The sequence below is a fragment of the Amia ocellicauda genome, chromosome 20 (assembly GCF_036373705.1).
Source record: "Amia ocellicauda isolate fAmiCal2 chromosome 20, fAmiCal2.hap1, whole genome shotgun sequence".
Classification (NCBI taxonomy): domain Eukaryota; kingdom Metazoa; phylum Chordata; class Actinopteri; order Amiiformes; family Amiidae; genus Amia; species Amia ocellicauda.
In genome coordinates, this window is record NC_089869.1 from 14,326,637 (window position 1) to 14,346,010 (window position 19,374).

The following is a 19,374-nucleotide window of genomic DNA, read 5'->3' on the forward strand; positions in this document are numbered from 1 at the left end:
CAGTGATGGAGCTCTATCCCACACGCTGGGTCTGTTTTTGCTATTACTATTACTACTATTACTATTGCTATTTTGCTATTACCAGATACAGCCAACCTTGAAGTCAGCTATGTGACCATCTATATCCAGACATTATAATCTTCTCTGTGAGCTACAAACGCATTGACAATGTCGTGCTGTGGAAACACTAACTGAGCTTAGAACATATACAAGTTCCAGAGGGTTTCTTGACCTTAAACCCTATTTTGCACTCATAGCGATCTTGCAGGCAGTAGGAACCTTAAAATAAATTAATTTAATGAGAACACTCACATCCACATCACATGCCACACAGAGACCACACACCAGTCATCCAAAAATCGATAAAGGAGAGATCTTAAAAAAACGAAAACAAACACAATTTATTTGAAAACATGCTCATGTCAGTAACAGATGCATAGCAATTGTAAATGTCATTGAATAAGGCGTTGAGACCGCATCACAAATCCAGTTTGATCAATGTTTCGCTGCACAGGCAACATTACATTCAGACTGAAGTCACGACACAGCGTTCTGCACAAAACCCAGTGTGAGGACCTGTATGCTTTGAGGGCCTTTGCCGTTTGTAGGAGTCACACGACAGCACTTTCTTTATTCTTTCCTTGGAAAAGAGTTGTAGCTGCCTAGGAATGCAAGCAAATATATGTTGAGATACTTACTTTAGCTCCATCCATAGTCTTGATTACTCACAACTGATTGCAGACACTTTGGTTCTGTATTTATTTAATACTATGCTCTACTGCTAGATTAAATCATTAATGCTGTTCCGAAAACGATGTAATTATTCAATGTGAATTCCTAGGACTTATGGATACAGAAAACTCCTGGTGCTGGAGATACACACATTACTTACTACTGCTGTCCACTGTATCTTATGTATGTGTAAAAATAATTAAGATTTTTCTGATACTTCCATTCATAATCTTATAATTCATAAATCAACTGCTGCATGGTATCAAAATCAAATCTTCAGTATCTTCTGATTTGGGAACATATAAAAAATAATCTGAAATGCTGTATTATGTTTTCGGATGTAAATTACATAATTGGAGTCATAAGACAGTCCTGGGACAGTTCAGCAGTAGAGAGCACCGAAACCCTGCAGCAGTATGGTAGTACTCTGAATTGATTTATGTGCATGTTAAATATCAGAGCCATTATAATTATGTTGGATATGACATTTTTAGAATACATAACAGCACCATGTGCAGCAGCAGTAGTCAGGAGCGTGTGTTATGAACACCACTAGATGGTTGTGTAGCCCATCAAATTCTAACCAGTTATTTCTAGGTAGAGCCACATTAAATGGCCAGACTTCTTCTCTGTATACCTGGATGTTTGATATTGATACATGTGCTCACTGTAATGTACATTGACACATCTTTTCTCTGGTTCTCTGGGGTGAAGAGGCAATGATTTGATCACAGATTTATTTCTTAACCTAATGAATGTTTACTTGTGTGTGTCCCAAAGCTCTTACAACGTATTGCTTCCATTTGGACAAACCTGATTTACCATGGAAACAGGATTCACAATTCTGAGCAACATTGAGAGTTATGGGTGGAGCTTACCACAGGTTAATAGCCAATGACTTTAAACTGTAGAGCGTCACTTTGAATGTCTGCTCCTTGGACTTTTGATAGGGGCCCATTATGTTTTAAGTGTTTTCCAATTCAATTTGAACATTCTGGAATGAGCAAATCCAGAATTAACTGAGAACTGTACAACAAGTGAATTTCTCCCCTATGTTTTGAAACAATGCCTTGTCTTAACAATAAATAGAATTTTTTTCAGTTGTGAAAAATATTACTTGAAACAAAATCACGTGAGCACCATCCAAGAGATTGTACATATTACCAACAACAACAAAAAGGAAACTATACTAGGTTTCTTTACTTCAATATCAGTTCACATATTTTCTCATAGTTTCCCCTGTTTCAGACAGGAACACCAGTGAATCCTCAGGAGATTTTCATGTGTTTTAGAAAGTAAGCTCCACCCTAGGTCTGTTCTTTCTCATCTGTAGGAAGACTTGCTTAATCCCCTTTATATTATGGGTTGCTACATCAATATAATACATTTGCATTAGAAATACAAAATTGATCAGACAGTAGAATACAGAAACGTGGTTCCTGAAGAGAAGAGTTGTAGGATACCCTCCCCACATCGTCTGCTTCACAGATCCGTCTCCTAAGTCTCGCTAGTTCACAATGATTTCATTCAGATGTGAAAACCTCCAGTCATTGTCCAGTTACCCTTGTTATCCCTCATCACAAAATCCTAAACTTCGAATCTCACACTTTACAAAATGTTATCCCTCCATGAAGGATGCTGGGTTAGACTCATGGTTATTACTCTGTTATCCCACTATGACTTCTCATTTAAACCAGGCCTACTTGGCCTCTAACCTTATACTGCCTACTCAGGCCTAACTGCCATCATGACAGAATACACTATGTTGCATAGTCAGTGAGACCAGGCTGTTTTGCTCCTATGCTAGTTTTGCCCATCGTTCAGATTAGGTCTGCCTGTCCCTCATCTCTCCCACCCACCCCTGTAACCCGTCCCCCTCCCCAATCCCAGGATCCGTGTTAAGGAAGGGGATTTTTACAGAACAACAATACAAGATTCCCACTCAGTTACAGTACACTCACTGCTGTACAGGAAGGTTTTTCATGCGTTACAGTGCTCATGTACAATATACAACGGCTCAGTGGCAGTTCAGAATCCGTTTGTCAGCCCCAGGCTGGGGATCCACAGGAATGAAACATGAAGGCATCAAGCACAGGAGGCCTTGAGCGAGTACTACTGGTCAGGTGTGCAGTTTGGAGGGGTGCTGGAAGAGGCCGAATGGGCAACTAACCTTTAGAAATGCGCAAAGTCTGAGGAGTTTTTAGGGTAGCCAGGTGAGAAACTGAAAATAAACAGAAAAACAGAAAAAACAAATAAATGAGAGTGAATTCAAAAACAAAGAAATAAACAAACAGACAAATAAATAAGTAAATAATTAAATAATTAAATATCAGCTCATAAACGAGGACTGAAATGTTGCTTTTTGTCAGCCGTGAGCGGGGCCGGTCACTCACCATACCTCTGCCTGCGAGAAGCTTTACAGTTTCTCTGGCAAGGTGGGCACTGAGAGAAACCTTGTGAATTTTGGTAATTTCACATCAAAAAAAGACCAGACTATAAAGCGATTAAAAAAATGGAAGTGAAAGGATGGGTCTGTTGGAAATGTGAACAATGAATGAATCAATAATAACTGTAGTAGTAAAAATAATTATAATAATAATGTGAAACGATGAAAACACATGTATGAAGAATAAAAATCATCAAGACAAAAAAGACTTGCGTTTCCATGGGGACCTATTCTCAGTGGATATTTTGGTGTATATAAATGACGTCTGCAATCACATTCTCTGCATCTTTATCTGTTTCTACCAGTCGCTGCTTTTAGGATTCTGGTCGAACCCTTGTTGTCTTAGCAAAGATGCATATTTTAGATTTTATTATAGCCTAAACTATTGGTCTCAATCCTGACACGCATAAACCCAATGAAATAGAGATAGTTTAGAAGATAGTTTAGTTGATCTTGATAGAGGATAAATGTCTATTGATTACCTCATTAAATTCAGCAGCAGGGTATCTCTATTAAAAGCTATGGCTCTATTATTCGCCAGTATAAACCCATAAGGCTGTATTTAACAATCAGAAAATGCCTACTGCCGTGCTAACAGTGGCTGTGTACTGGATAATTGTTACTTGTAATTCCTGTGAAGGTCAATTCTACAGACAGATGGAGAGAAGGCTTCCTTCTTTCGTAAACTATTTTTGGTTACTTTAATCAAAGGTTCTGTCATAAAAGGAGGGATGAAAACTGCAGCACACAGTTTACAATAAGCCTCCAAATGGATGTGGCTCTCCAGTATGTTGGCTTTTGAATGAGGTAATGTAGAAGAGGACCTGCTTGGTCTCCCATGCCACCAGTCCTGGTCAGCACTGGAAGAGGCATTGGTGAAGGGGAGTGAGTTCCAACAGTCTGCACCAGTTGGACAATGGCAGTGATCTAAAGCGGTTTTCATTTCTTCAATGGAAAAAATGAGTTGTTCTATGAAAAATAGCAGCAGCGTAACAGCAGATTAATGGCACATTAGCAGGCTCTGTCTGTCCAGGAGGCCAAGGATGAGATGGACACTGGTCAGTAATGACCTGAACCTTGGTTAGGGGCCCTCCATGGCAGAGTGGAGGCACATTGGTATAGAAAAATTACTTTGCCCATACCAACTAAGGATTGCAAAGATTCATGGGTAAATATGATCATTAGAAACATCTCATCAGCACTAACTTCACCTATAAAAACTGGAAAGTGAGATGTCCTTACGTCCACCAAAGAATAGAGATCACCTTTTCCTAAGTGCTGCTGCTGAGGCAGATCAAAGTAGTGGATGAATTGGGGATGAATTCTTGCCCAAGGAAACGCAGCCAGTGAGAGGGAGGGAGAGAGAGAGAGAGAGAGGTCGGGGGTGGCGGCGAGAACACGTGTGGGTGTGTGTGAGAGAGAGATCCCCTGGCTGTGTGTGTGTGTGTTGGTGGGGAGGATGCTGGGCCCCTCCCATGTCAGAATCTGGTGCTCTCATGTTTCAGCATGCGGATCTTGGGGAGCCTCCCGGCCCCCCTGTACCCGTACCCCTGGTGCTGCTCCTCCAGTCACCGGCCACTGCTGCTGGATGTGGAGCTGCTGCTGGAGCTGGAGCCGCTGGATCCCCGGTCCTCGAAGATGGATATCTCAATCTGAGAATTGGGTGTCAAGGACAATCAACCCTCACACTGGTCTTCCCATCTGTCAACACACCGTCCATCAGCCATCACTGACACAGTCTGGAGCAGCTCCAAGAAGGCATGGCTGCCTTTCCACCTACCCTCACACAGATTAATTATTTTACTATCTGAAGCTATTCAAAGCTCTGATCTCTGAAAATCTAATCTCTTCAAAGTAACCCATACTGTAAGCCTGGCCTCAAGGATGAGGGATGAGATGACGATGAAATTGAAAGGCAAACATTAATGGAGCACATATTTTTGATTGGGTACAATGGTCTGGTATTAGAAATACCACCCAAACACTAAAGAGGTAAGAGAATAACTGTTCCAAGTGGTCAATAAAGGAATATAACATTTTAAAGGGGTTATGAAAGATGCATTTGTAGATTTGTTTGGGTGAGCAGTAGTGCTGTAAGGAAATGCGTAGACCACATATTTGCACAAGTTTTTTTTCTTATTATGCCTAGCAGCAGTTTTGTTACACTTTATAGTCCAGGGATGATTGATAGCATTTCACCAAGTTTTACTTTAGGGGAAAATATTTTAGTAGGCTAAAACTTGCATTGCTGAGCTGAGAAATCCACAAACGGAGAAGAAAAAAAGACATCGAAATGAGAAAAACATTTAGCTGGGGATGAATCGCCATGAGAGCATGCTCTCTGGAAACCTTTCATCTGAGATGCTACAAAAGGAACAGCTCATTTTAACATCGAACCCCATCGTTCATAGACATGGTTAACCACAGCAAAGCAGCCTGCCATTTGAAACCTTTCAAGTTTGCGGAGGGCTGGCATGTCAGGGACTCATCTGCAGCGTGGGACCACTTAGCACTGTGTGCAGAATCATGCAGTGTGAGGTGTGGTGCTGCAGGGCAGGGGATTCGGTTTCTTCAGGACTTGACAGGGCAACAGAGTCTGCATGATGTCACCCTTTCTGAAGGGGCCAGGGACAGTTATTTATTGGATTATTCTGAAAAGCACTGAGACAGCTGATAAGTATCTCGAGCCATCTCTGGTAATTTCTTGTTTTGTGTTGTGTGTAGTCATATAAGCTGAGGTGAATTTGGAATGCCTTCTGATTAAATAAAAGCTTAAGTAGTCGCAGTGCCCTGTTCTCCCAAAAGGAGGTGCTGACACCAACATCATCGTGATTGATGGACAGGTGCAATTGCAGATTTACCACTGTGATAAGTGACAACATCCTCTCTGGGTGAACTGTTGCATAGAAACAACTCTTGGAAAAAACACATTTTTCCTTAAGTCATAAACCAAAACACGTGACAGTCCTGCTAGGGCTGTGTGATGGTCTGTTTGATATATATATATATATATATATTTGCTCATGAAATCGACAACTACCCTGAGACTAATTAATAAATTATAGAATTTAAAAGAATGGCATATTTCTTGGAAACATTCTCGGAGAAAAGCTTATGATTACTGTACCTGGAGAGCAAAGGGTTGAGCGTAGCCAGATGGGAACTCTAGTTAAGTGCATATTAATACATGACTTTACACAGACACGCAGAAACCATTCCCTCAGACAGCTCCTTTGGGTCACCTAATATCTTCCACCCTACATAAAGCGTTCACTGTACGGATTTGGACTGGAGAAAAGTTGAGGGGGAGGAAGAGTTACAGGCACACAGTTCCAAGTTCAAAATACAAAAGTGTTCTATCTTTATGGCAGAAACCGTGCCTTTACAGTTCCCTAAAAACAACTGATATTGTCTTCCTGTCAGTCTCAATACAAATGATGTGCAGAAACAAAACTAAAAACTCGATTTTGTCTGCGCGTTACACGCCACAGGGGTTGTATTGTCTGTTAGAATGGGCATGATTCTAATTCTTCAAGTGTTAGTGAAAACCCATTCACAATTAGAAAAAACCCATTGGGGGGCAGTAGTCATTATTGACAAGCTTGTATTTGTTATATTAAGGCTAGGCCTGTGATATTTCCTTCCTACTGTGACTGTGTGTGTTTTGGGACTCTCAAGTCAGGTGATAAATAACCAGAAAATCTTGTATAGAGCTTGAAAGTTTATCTTTATGGATTGTAAAGTGTTCTTGACTCTTGTAGCTCAGTTTAAATCAATGGTGAATAGCTTGACTCTGCAAGTATATTAAAGGAGCATGCATTAATAAAATAATAAACCTTAGAATATAACTACAAATGATCTGATGATTGCATTGCTCCAGGGGTGTAATGCTAGCAGGGTTTCGTGGCCTCCACCTGTTGAAGGATACAACCCTCATGCCTCTTTCAATGGGGTCTGTGATGAGGAGCCCTCGAGGCGCGTAGATCTTCTCATTCTGCTCCTGGATGAACCTGGAGATCTTCTTCAGCACCTGTTACAGAGCAGCACGCATATCAGCGAGACAGAGAACAGATCCAGCAGCAAAGTGCATGGCCACGCACAGAGCTCTGCTGTGCATTACATCACCGCCTTCCCAGAAGTCACCTGGGGGCCCGAGACTGTAGGGCTGAAACAGTATCTTAGAACCTTAGAAACTACTGAGTTTGCATAGTCTTTTGATTCCGCTCTTCTGGTCTCTTGGAAACTGAGCATAATTTCATCAAACAGTAAACAGACACTTATGATGTCTTTGTAGTGCCCTTGAAAGTAATTACTTCAATTGATTGCTTTAGTTTTGCTGCATTAGCTTTCAATTTTCCCATTTTTGCTTTTCTCACTGAAGCGAGATCATATTAGACAGCACCAGAAATATTTCAGGGCCATTTGGAAGTACAAGAAAGAGAAGGAGATAGTTTATTTAGATTGGGTCAGTACAATATATTTTAATTTAGCAAATAAGCAGGGAATTGGCTGCAACTCCATAACTGCATGACTCACTGAAATGAACCTGACTATTAGCCCCTGAAGTTCAGACTTCTTTGTTTTCCCTGGTAAGGTAAGACACCATGACTGAATAAAACACATAAGTGCTTGGGGAAGGGTATTGCCTTGATCTGGTTTCAGTTCAGTGATAATTGCACATCTTACTGCTATAATCACCTGTCTTTATTTTATATCATGGAGTGACGCTCCATATAAATGTCAGTTTGGCATTATTTTACATGCTTTTATAAAGTTTAACTAGGCTTACCCCCTGATTTGCCGTGCTTTCTAGCATTTATCATGCTTAGCTGTGCTTTGTGTCAACTACTACAATGGGTGCAGTTTTAGAGGATGGATGAAACGACTCTTTGGCCACAAGCATTGCCTGCTGCCTCGTTGTCTGTGTGAGGTAGGGCTGTATTTTTTCAAGGTTCGCTAAAATCGTAGGCTGGTTGACCCAAAACCTTTAAATCAGGCTTCTTTGATGGCCCCAGTATAGTGGGCTGTCCCTGCCCAGGGGAGTGTAGCTGGCGATGGGCTGTGTGCCCAGGCAGTGAAGGGAGACGCCCTGGTGCACTGAACCCACACTTTGCCATGCACACAGAGAGCAGGCGCCAGGGGACACACAGCCTTTCTCATGCAGATAGAGTTGCCCCTGAAACAAAGGCCGCCTGTGCAGAACAGGGGCTGGGCATCAACGGGGCAGTGATCTGAGGAGAATGAGCTGCACCACACTGCCCCGTCACCCAAGGCCTCCACAATGCCAAGTGAGGGGGAGCGACTGCTGGCACTCCAGAGGCGGGTAAAGAAAACCAGAGGAAGATGGAGAGAGATCTGAATGCTAACCTCTATCAGCTGGTTTCACAGACCTTGAATGGCACTAGTCTTGGACTTCTGTAGCTAAAATACCATCGGGGAACACAAGACTAGTGCTAATCTGGGTCTGCAGCAGCCCAATATATTTTTCCTCATGTTCTCTCTGCTGGAAGCTTTTTCCTATACAGTCCAGTTTCCTTGTGATTAAAGTGCTAAAATCCTCAATCTGAGTATTTAATCTTTCCCAGCTGTCATGGTAATCGATGCGTTAGTGTAACCCCTGTTCTTTTTCTTGATTGATCTTTATACAACATGATTAAATCGGTTAGCTTTGCTGGGGAATTCTCCCGAGTTATGCATTATTGTGTTCGTTTGTGGGCTTTTATCAGCTTCAAGAAAGTCTGAGAGCGTGAGTGTAAGTTACCAAACTTGGTGCAAAAAATAAATCATAACTTTTTGCTTACATCTTATAGTAAACTACTTATGATAGGTTAAAGAAACAATTCTTACAGACTTCATTTTAGACAGAGATACAATCTTAAAGCTACAGAAATCTGACTGAACATGAAAGGGGCCTCTTATAAAACAGCTTTTGTAATCATGATTAATCTAGATTAAAAGTGCAGAGTAGGCTTGAATTTTCCATCTGTTCAGTCAAATGAACCCTTTAATTACATGTTCTTTTTGAAGGTATCCATTATACTGTACACAATGCTATCATTGGCTCTAGTATTTATACCCACTGGAAGCACAGTGAGGATACTTCAAGGGAGAGTTTATTTAATTGTGGCTGAAGTGGATGAATAAAATGTTATCTTACATCTTATAGTACATTTTTACTCTATGTCTTTAGTAACTGCCAACAAAGACCTCTCTGCACAGTGGTAGACACAATTGAATACAATGTCAAACACAAACTGTCACATTCTTCCTACATGAAGTTGGCTGTCATAGGACATTCTTCTTGATATGTACTGGCTTTGTTTTAGGTGTTTTAAAAGTGCTAGTTCAAACTAAGCGCAACATACACCACTTTAAAACTAATAAAGAGGTTTAAATAACACTATGTATTTGGGAATCATTGTAAATACCGTGAAGGGTTTCACCAATTAAGATTTTTGCAAAGTTATGTAATAGCCCTGTACTCATGAGTATTGACAGCCAGGGGGTGATGGCCTCACCTTCTCGTAGCGAGTCTCCATGCACAGGAAGATGATGTAGGCGGTGGCACAGGCTAGACAGCCCTCCAGGTAGGACTGGCCTCCAATCTTCTCAGCCTCAGCATAGTAGGTGTTGAGAGTCTTCACTGTGTCTTCGAAGAGGGTGCGCTCAATCTGCCCAAGAGACCAATAGATTTGAGGCCACTGCTACACACCACAGCCGTGTGGCAAAATACAGTCCAGCCTACTGCCCCATGGGGTAAAATCCATGATTATTATTCACTAAAGTTGTCCCCCAAATTCCTTCTTTGTGCTTCTCTACAGATATTCACTGAATATAGAAAGACACAGTGGTTCATTTAAATTATCCTCAATACAGCATTTTTAACACAGTAACCCTGGGAACAGTGATGTATCAGCGATAATCTAAAAATACCGTTCCTGTTTAAATTGATCCATGTGTCTCACGTTTATTCTGTACTGTAGTGTTTTGGTAAGACTTTCACCGATGTCATTGATGTCTACAGCACTCCAAGAGCAATGACCAAATGTTGGTCCAAAATGAGCCCAGAAGTGTTTGGTTCGCAGCCCTCCAGCACCAATAAGGCCCCTCATAAACGAGAGCTGAAAAACTCTATTCTAAACTCTAATCTATTTATATGCCTCTAACAAACACTACAGAAACACACCTTTCCTATTTCTGCATCACAATCTTGTGGTGGAGTGATTAAGCGTTGTGTCAGAGGAACAAGATTTAGAAATTATATTTTACATCTTGCCAATTTGACAGTGGGCTCCAAAACCTCATCTAGCTATTGGGCTGTGGTGCACTGTAAAGAGAAGCCTTACTTTAGAGACAGCAGAAAGGGCACTGTGTGCGGAGAACTCACCCTGCTATCCAGTTCGGCGGGGAACTTTGTCTGGAACTGGCAAACGGTGCCCTCGCTGTAATCCCTCTGAATGAAGACTTTGGTGGCCAGCGAGGCACTGCGGCGCAGCTCCTGGAGGTTGTGGAACTGGGAAGAGAAGCACAAGGGGGGTAACTGTCCTGTCTGAGTCCACATTGGCTTCTCTGAAGCACTGCATTGCGGCAGAGACACAGGCAAGAAAGTAGTGTTATACCACAAGAAGACCAAATCAACAGTCACCCTCTGTAATAATGAGAATCACAGGCCCTAGAGGAGAGCACTCCAGATATTGCAGGGAAAGTCGTCAATCAGAGCCCAGGAGAACATACTGAGCTGGTGTTGAAAATGTGACAAACTAAAATGAGAGAGCCACCAGAAGGAATAAGATATGAATCGCTAAGCTCAGCTCCTTGATGGTTGATTTTTAGAGAGTGTGAAAATGAAATGATATCTCAGGAATAATCAAGATGTACCATTCATTAGCTAAAATAAACGATGAAGGCCGGAACTAGAGGCTGAAGTATTATTAACCAAATACTCAAACTCCTGTATCATAATTCAAATGGTTCAAGAAAATAAAAAAGATTGGATCCATTAGCTGCATTACAATCATGATCTGCAGTGCAATTTAACTGGAGCCCTGCATGAGACAACAGATTAGGATTTGTAATTACTTGATAATATAGCCACTTAGCGGAGTTCTAGTACCAGACTTTAACCGGCTGGGTCAGCAGAGACAAGGACATTCTCCCCCTTTCACAAGTTTGAGGGACCTTGTTCCAAACAAAACACAAAGGCCTCAAAGCCAAGACTGCAACAGCTCTTCACTAATCCAGAAAGGCCCTCTTGGAAAGACAGACTAGACACAGATGCCTCTGCTCAAATACAAGTGGTACAGCTCCATTCAGGGACAATGCAAGCAACCTGTGGTGTGATGTCAACATCATCTGCTCTGTGGTGTGAGAGAACAGTACAATCCCAAAGACCGCACGCTGCCGTGATGGAGGAGCTGGGATCGGAGACAGAATGATTCCACTTGCGTTTGTTCTTTTGTTTCTGTTTTCTGTTAGCGCTCCTTCCTAGCTAATTTCCCTGGAAAACATCCTCCGTGGTGTTAATCCCAGCGAAGGACAGTGATGGACGAGGAGCTGCGATCCTGCCCTCCTGGGGTTGCCAGTTCTTGTCAGGACTGCAGAACCTCTGTTCGTTTGATTCTCTTTCATTTTACATTCATGGAGGCTTTTCTTGGCATGCAGTCACTTGTTGCTGCAAACTATCAATTTAAAACACACCTGCTATGTATTTCATGGGAAACCAACATTAAACTATGCAATTTTGTATCACTAAATATGACCTTAAAATTAAGTTGTATGTATGAATGCTTTGGTTAAAGTTCAATAAATCCCCCAAACAATTAGATTGTGTACTGCTAAGCTTCAACCAAGCATGTTTTATTGATCTGCTGAAGAGGTGGTGAACCTAAAAACTTTGCACTTGTTATAATAATTAAGGAACTTCCACAGTTTCTAAACAAGTATACCCTACAGGGTACTTGTTTCAGTTGGCCACCAGTATCAAAGTCACTTCAAATTGCTCCCAGGGAACTGTTTTAAATCTGATTACTTTGATGTTTTTTCTGTACTACAGCTGCCATCAGGGAGACAGCGATACACAAACAAAACTGAAGCAGCTGATTACATGCAGTGTTTGTCACAACTAGATGATTAACCAACACCACCAGCAACAACTCATCATAATAATAAATAAATAATAATAATAATAATAATTATAATTCCTAGAGAGAACAAGGAATGAGCCAGAGAACTGTTTGCTAAAAGGACATCTTTTAATGATTTATTCAGCTAGGAAAGGAGTTGCGATGACTGAACAAGATCCAAATCAGAGGTCTCTCCAGCACAGACTGGCAGCGCTGCCTCTGAATCTCATTGCTCTCTGTATCGCTCACTCCTTCTGTGTCCTTGCCCTCCCCACCCCCCACCCCTTCCTTTTTATGTCTGTCTCAATTGGGCTCAGTGCTTTTGAATTAAACTGCTTTTTCAGCATGACATGTATTCCAGTTTGCCAAACCGATTACAGTCCACACAGCCACCGAATGTATACATTGTGACAATCAGCATATGTGGCGCCATATTGAAGGGAGCTTGCTCAGCTGATTCGACTGGGTCCTTGCAGCTCCAACGTCCCTACTCTCAAACCTACAGCTCGATTTTAAGGATTTATTCTCGAAATAGTGGAAGAATCCATTCTAAAAGAAGATTCTAAACTCCTCTATAACTAAAGTATATTAAGTCCTGTAGAAGTTTTAGCCTTTGCGTTTTGCTGTTTGCCAGCAGATACATCCACAGACAAATCCATTAAATCTACAAACTTCTGTCTGTCCACTGCACTGAATTATGGATTTTTTATACACATGTACACAAGATGTATTGCCCTGCTACAGAAATAGCTTTGTACAGTCAATATTTTATTGTGCATATACAAATAAAGACAGTTCTACAGAGAAGTATGGACAAATCCTGAGGAAAAGAACAATAAATAAAGGTGGCTTTGGTTTGAGGAAAATGTGTACATAGCATTTCCCCATTTGGGCCATTTAATATGGAATGTTTGTCTGACAAATACAGATGAAACACCTGGGAGATAGGTGTCTATTTTTGAAGAAAGCATATCTATCTGAAAATTAAGACCGTTGGAAGTCCGTCATAAACACAAACACAGTATTACTGAGTGACTATCACTGTGTGGCATAATAATTATTACTGCTTGTACTGTTTTCTTGTTGAAACAGAAAAAAAAACATTCACCTACACCACACATACTACTGAATAATGGACTTGCTTCCAACCTGACCTGAAAGCTGAGGCAAATAAAGTGATAAATGACTTTTTCTGTCAGAATGCAACTTTGATTACTGATATTGTAAGACCCATTGTGAAAACAGCTACCAGGCTGGAGAGAGTTTATAGTTACATTCACAGTTTGGATACAGGGGGTTAAGCTAACACTCGGGAGCTTATTATATGTGAGGCAGGACAACGGCGCACACTATCTGAGATACACAGCACCCCTTTGCTCTCAGACCAAGCAACGCAGAAGCGATCTTTACTGGCATACAGAAACGGAGCCAGGGCCATGTGTCAGTGCACCTAACGTGCCGCTGATCAGATCCAACAGGCATAAGCAGCTGCGGGGAAGATTAGCAAGGCAGAAGACATTTCAGAGAGTAGACACTACAGGAAATGCAAAAGGAAGGGACAGGGAGACAGACGACAATGTGCATCTCTCAAAACGGCAAACTATTCAGCTGTGCAGGAGAGGAATGATTCACAAGCATAGGGAATACATATAATTTAGAAAAACAGCATAGAGGAAACAAAAGTAAAGCCCGAAATTCATACTCATATATTGTGTGAGCTTTGGTAATTAGATCTGCTATTATATTAACTTTTTTTTTTACTTTCTTTACTCAATAAACTGCTTAATGGTCAATATAGGTTTCATCTCTAGATGCAGCTTAGACTTTTTCGGGCCTGGTATTTCATCTCCCATCTGAACCTGAATAGCCAACATAACTATAATAAGGACATTTTCAAATTTATTAAGAAACTCATCAGGGTCTTATATGAGATTCACTAGTGATCGAAAGGCTTCTGTCTTCTATTTGGCACTGCACAAGGTTTCCAAATACTATTTAGATATTTAGCCAAATTAATTTGTATCCATGTAAAATCTGCCTATTTGGATGTTACAGTGCAAAATGTTCTAGTGAAAAAACAAATGCAAATGCTTTATCAATCCATGTAAACCAAACCAATGCTTTGATTTAAGAACAAAAATATCAACAAGCATACCTGAGCAAACCTACCCCCAAATTACTAAATTTATCTGCAAATGCTCTCCCTTCTCTAATGCCTAGAGAAGATAATAGAACAGAACCATGAATAGTATGCAGTGCACACCATAGATATGACATTATCTAAAAATAGCCTCTCTCTTATGTTGCAGAAAATGATAAGGATGCAGGGTGTTCAGTAAGCAATTAATCAAGACCTGTCTAGTTGTTCTGTGGGCAATGTGGGCAATCACTGTCGCAATAACCACACGGCAGATCCTTCGTGTGATCCTTGTGGCCCTAATATGCAGAAAACACAGTGAGGGAATGTTGCAATACAACGTGAGCAGTCACTTTTAAAAAGGATTAAATGAGCTATGGCAGATTGGAACTGCAGCAGGGTTTTATTTACTTGGGAAACAAGAAACTTCAGTTCCATAAAATCAGGATGTCAGATTGTTCCAAAGTGTTCCCAATCCTGATTAACATAACCAGACAAAATGACATTTTGGTCCCGCATCACCATATTTTCCAGGTCAATAGATACTTACAATATGTTATCTTGTAATGTCATTCCCTACAGATTCCTACACTGTAACAGTAAATCCAACGTAGACCGATGCTTATGTTTGCTTTTAAATATCATGCAATGTTTTCTAGATACATCAGATATGTTTTGTGGCTATTGTGGACAGGATTAACTTTATAACCCTTGTTCTGAGTCAAACATAGTTTATCCACATATTTAATAGGAAACACGTTTTTTGTGCGTGTGTTGGGAATCAGGGAAACCTAAGCTTGAATCGATGAGAGTGTCGCTTCAGTTTCTCAAACATGCACAGTCAGACCTAATCAAGAGATTAATCAATCTGTCTAGTCGGAAACCTTCAGAACATGAACCAGTCTCCGGAAGACCAACACAAAGACATGAAACAATTAATCACGTGAGGGTTAATCAGACTATTATAGCCTCATTTTCATCTCAGACCATAACAATGACAGAGAGCTCTACACAGATGATACAAGTGATATAACTATTGTGTTTGTATGCTGAGGAAATGTTGTTAACCGACTGGTACAAATGTGTTGACTACAAACAACAACAACAACAGTCCTTTGAAAAGCAACACCACTGCAATTGAGATAAACCACTGACCGTTATTATAAACTCTAAGATCTGAATATTTTTCCAGCTCTGTGAGTTAACAGAACACAAAATTAGGGGAGAAGGTCGGAGGGGGTGTAGGTAGATTCAAAAGCTGTCACCAGCATGAGGATGACTCTTAAGGATGTCAGAGCTGAAAAATGACCTTAGAAAATGCAGCAGTCTCTGTACAAAGCAAAGTCTTTCTCTGGAAGTCAGACAGAACCGCAATATAAATGGCTCACATTCTGAAGACAAATCATTCAGCCATGAAGATTGAATCTCTATGTGTGTTTCTCCTAATACAAATAACAGAAATCAAATCCCTTTGTCCTTCTGTTGGGGAAGAGGACATTTGTCTCTCCAGCAGTATCTCCCCTACAGTGCTGTAGGAGTGCTAGAGCAGCTCATAGACTCTGCTGGCCATCCAGATCCTTACAGCAGGCAATTATAATCAGGACATAAAACCCTCCGGAACAGAAATGTACCGCTTTTACCATTTACATGAGTTGTTACTTAGGAAGTATACAAAATGCTTTGTGTTGTTGTGGTGCACACTGCACTCATACTTTTCTTATATATTTTATGTGGTATACTTACATATTTGGGATTTGTGGCATTTGACATAATAAAACCCAATATGCTGTGAACACAGAACAGATTTAATAACAGATCACAAATCGTTTATATAATATTTAACAGTAGTGTTTTTTCCAGCAGCGGCAGACCAATATCTTGTATTATACTTATGAAAATGTCAGTTTAGGAACATCCCTGGCAATTACAGAATTAGAATGCTATTTATTTGGGGCAAAATTATTCTATGCCAGATTTTGCCAATACTCTTCTGGTGTACTACATCTCATTTGAACAGTTACATCCCAGCTAACACACAGCGTTGCCACAAGGTTGTACAATGTTGTGACAATGTACATTACATTGCTGCAACAGTGTGTGTTAGCAGAGATTATATAAATTCACAATCTTAAACCAGCTGTACTCCGTTTTCTGAGTGGTTTTGCAAGGAACTTTAATAACATATACAATTATTATGACACATACATTGTTATACTGGATGATGGATTATATTCTTATTCCCACATTCTACGAAATCCTTCTTTTAAAAGATTTGTGTAATTCTTCCGCAAATTAGGAAAATGATTTCCCTTTCCACACTCATCTAAACTGTGTGTTAGCTGGGGCATTATAACGTCAGAAATAGAGCCAACAAGATATTTAAAGCAAGGGAATACTAGAAGAAGCTTCTCTGTTGGTTAGAGGAAGCAAGAAGCATGATGGCACTGATAAGACTCATTCAGTCTACATTTTGACAATATCACAAAAAACTATGAATGATTTATGTGTAAAAATTAAATCATGAATAGTGGGATTCAGATTTTTTTTTTTAGAAAGCCATTATCTCAGCATCATCGGACAGTGCACGTCCAAAGTGTCCTCTACATGCATGGCAGTGTTCAGTACGCACGGAGCTACTGTCCACGGTGCTGACAGCCCTGCTCTCAGTCTGCACAGCACACTGCCTACATATCCTCTCCGGTGCCGGGAATGTCTCATTCATTTTGCCACTAGGTTCAGGGGAAAAAAAAGAATCTGTTTTGCACAACAACAAGAGAATTCATTAATGTTGCATGCAATTTTTCTTTTTATCCTATGTTTGTTCTCCTTTACAATATAATTGGGCAGTAGTTTTAACACGACCGTAGCGGTTATTTGTTTTCAGTTGTACATAAATAAAGTTATTTCCAAGAAGCTTTACAGTACATGATCACGATCAGCGGATAATCACAGTTCAGTTGTTCACACCCATTTTAAAAAGACGTTAAGACAATTTTAGGGTTTAAGCCTCCCGTCTGTAAACATGCATATAACCCCTGTTTAACCCACATCCCTGATCCACCACGACCTCAGTGAACATCACGCCGGGTTTGGGCGAGTCAGTGTGTTTCGGGATCGGTTCCAGCGTCGCTTTTGCTCTCAATGCAATGTATTTCAGTGCAAGTCGCAGCATGCACAACACTGCATGAAATTATCTTTGCCGCAGTTTAGTCGAGATATTTTTAATACTGGAGCGGGCGATGGCTCAGAAGTAAAGCACACTTGTGGCTATTTTAGAAATACAATAAGCAATTCCATCTATCTTGCATATCACCGCGGGTCTCCACTGGCTCCTGGCAATACAATCCAGGCCCAGTTTGTCTCCTTTGTTCCAGTGGAGCAGGTGCATCTGTGTTCACTACAGACTCCTTGAATTGACTGTATTCACATGCGGCAGCGTACAGTCTTACAAAATACATCTCCACATTATGAAGTCACATTTTCACTTCACACACCCTTGCAAAAGAAACACCCGCTATCCCCCCCTCTGTATTTCAGGTGCCACAAAAGGATGGTGTATGAAAGAAGCAGCTGGCTGTCAGTTTCTTACCTCTGTCGCCATGTTGCCATTAGCCAGAGCCGGATCTGTCCCAGTGCTGAAATCGCTGCCAGTCGCTTTAACGGGACGGAGCGCCGGTGCTGCTCGGGAGGGAGGGATCAGCGGGCGGGGGTGGGGAGGCAGATGCTGCCGGGGGCTTAACCATCGCAATCGGGGGATTTCACAGAGCTCCACGAGTCTGTCCACAACAGAAGAGTTCATTGAAACACAGCTCTGGGGGGGGGGGGAGCAAGGTGTCAACAGTGCCTTTTCAGCTACACACAAAGTTAAATATATATCTATAGGGTGCAAAAGGACTTCACGCTTCCGAGGTGGTTGTTAGTGTTGGAGTATTTGTAAGGCACACAAATTATGTATAAGTGTATTTATATATGCATTTCCAGACGGTGAAGCACATTTATGGAAGATCTATATATAATATAGGCTGTGCGGTGCAGCTTTTGCAGCAGAAGCATCCAAACGAAAATATTGGAAAATATAATAATAGACACATGCATTTATGGGTTGTCTTTCAGTTTAAGATATTCATGTACAATGCTGTCAGTCCGTATTATTTTATTCATACAAAGACACACACATTATTTAAATGCTTCCAAGGCACCCTTTCTGTTGTTCTACTGTTATTACAATCAGTATTTTCCATACGACTGAACTTTAATATGCAAACAGCAAGGATTTCATGTTGCATCTTGACTTGGGGCTAGATTTCTTTTTCGGTCCAACATGTGAAGTGAAATAGTGAAGATGTTGTTGTAATGTGACACCCAGGCTGTGCGACTGACTTTAATTGTCCAACTTAACCAGCCCCAGAGGCAGTAATGGTCAGAGTAAATGTGACAGTTGATTACACTAATCGTTTTAATACAAATTAGACGTCCAATGGTTGCATAGTATGTGAGAGTAAATATATTACTGAGGTTTAGTTATGGGTTTTGAGTGTGCTTCATTTGTATTTCAAAATAGAGATATTCACTTAACTGTAACATTTGCAGGTGTAGTTAGCCTCCAGCTTGCTGTAGCCTATGTCTTCCAGTCTAAAGGCCACACATGTCAAGTCTAAGTAATAATTGAACTATCCATTCTGACAACAAAATTCTCCGAACCTACACACTTTTATAGTCTTTACTTTCTTCCCTGCTCTATGCAAGACATACAAAAGTAAATAAATAAATAAACTTTAAATAGACTGCTTGGTATACACAAAGAATACATAATTAAGAGCATCCACTTGTTCCATTCTGTTCTCTGCCTCATTAGATGTGTCTAATTACAGGTTGGCTGCTCAGCAAGGGGCTGTAAGCAGGTTTGTTTCAAGCTGCATGTGTACCTGGGAACCAGA

At 40.8% G+C, this 19,374-nt stretch overlaps 1 protein-coding gene across 1 annotated transcript; it reads right to left on the reverse strand.

Annotated features, from left to right (window-relative positions):
* Positions 1-376: 376 nt before the first annotated feature.
* LOC136715968 (golgin subfamily A member 7B) lies at positions 377-18,133 on the reverse strand. The gene is made up of 6 exons (XM_066693395.1): positions 18,027-18,133; positions 10,566-10,691; positions 9,697-9,849; positions 7,107-7,208; positions 4,727-4,830; positions 377-2,953 (listed from the first exon to the last, which is right to left on the reverse strand). The coding sequence occupies exons 1-5, from the start codon at positions 18,036-18,038 to the stop codon at positions 4,747-4,749; spliced, it is 477 nt and encodes a 158-aa protein (XP_066549492.1). The 5' UTR covers positions 18,039-18,133; the 3' UTR covers positions 377-2,953; positions 4,727-4,746.
* Positions 18,134-19,374: the final 1,241 nt, after the last annotated feature.

Coding starts and splice junctions, on each gene's coding strand:
- LOC136715968 (XM_066693395.1), bottom strand. Junction 7,209..9,696: donor TGGAGACTCGCTACGAGAAG/GTGAGGCCATCA, acceptor GCTCTGTAACAG/GTGCTGAAGAAGATCTCCAG. Junction 4,831..7,106: donor TTGAAAGAGGCATGAGGGTT/GTATCCTTCAAC, acceptor CCCAATTCTCAG/ATTGAGATATCCATCTTCGA.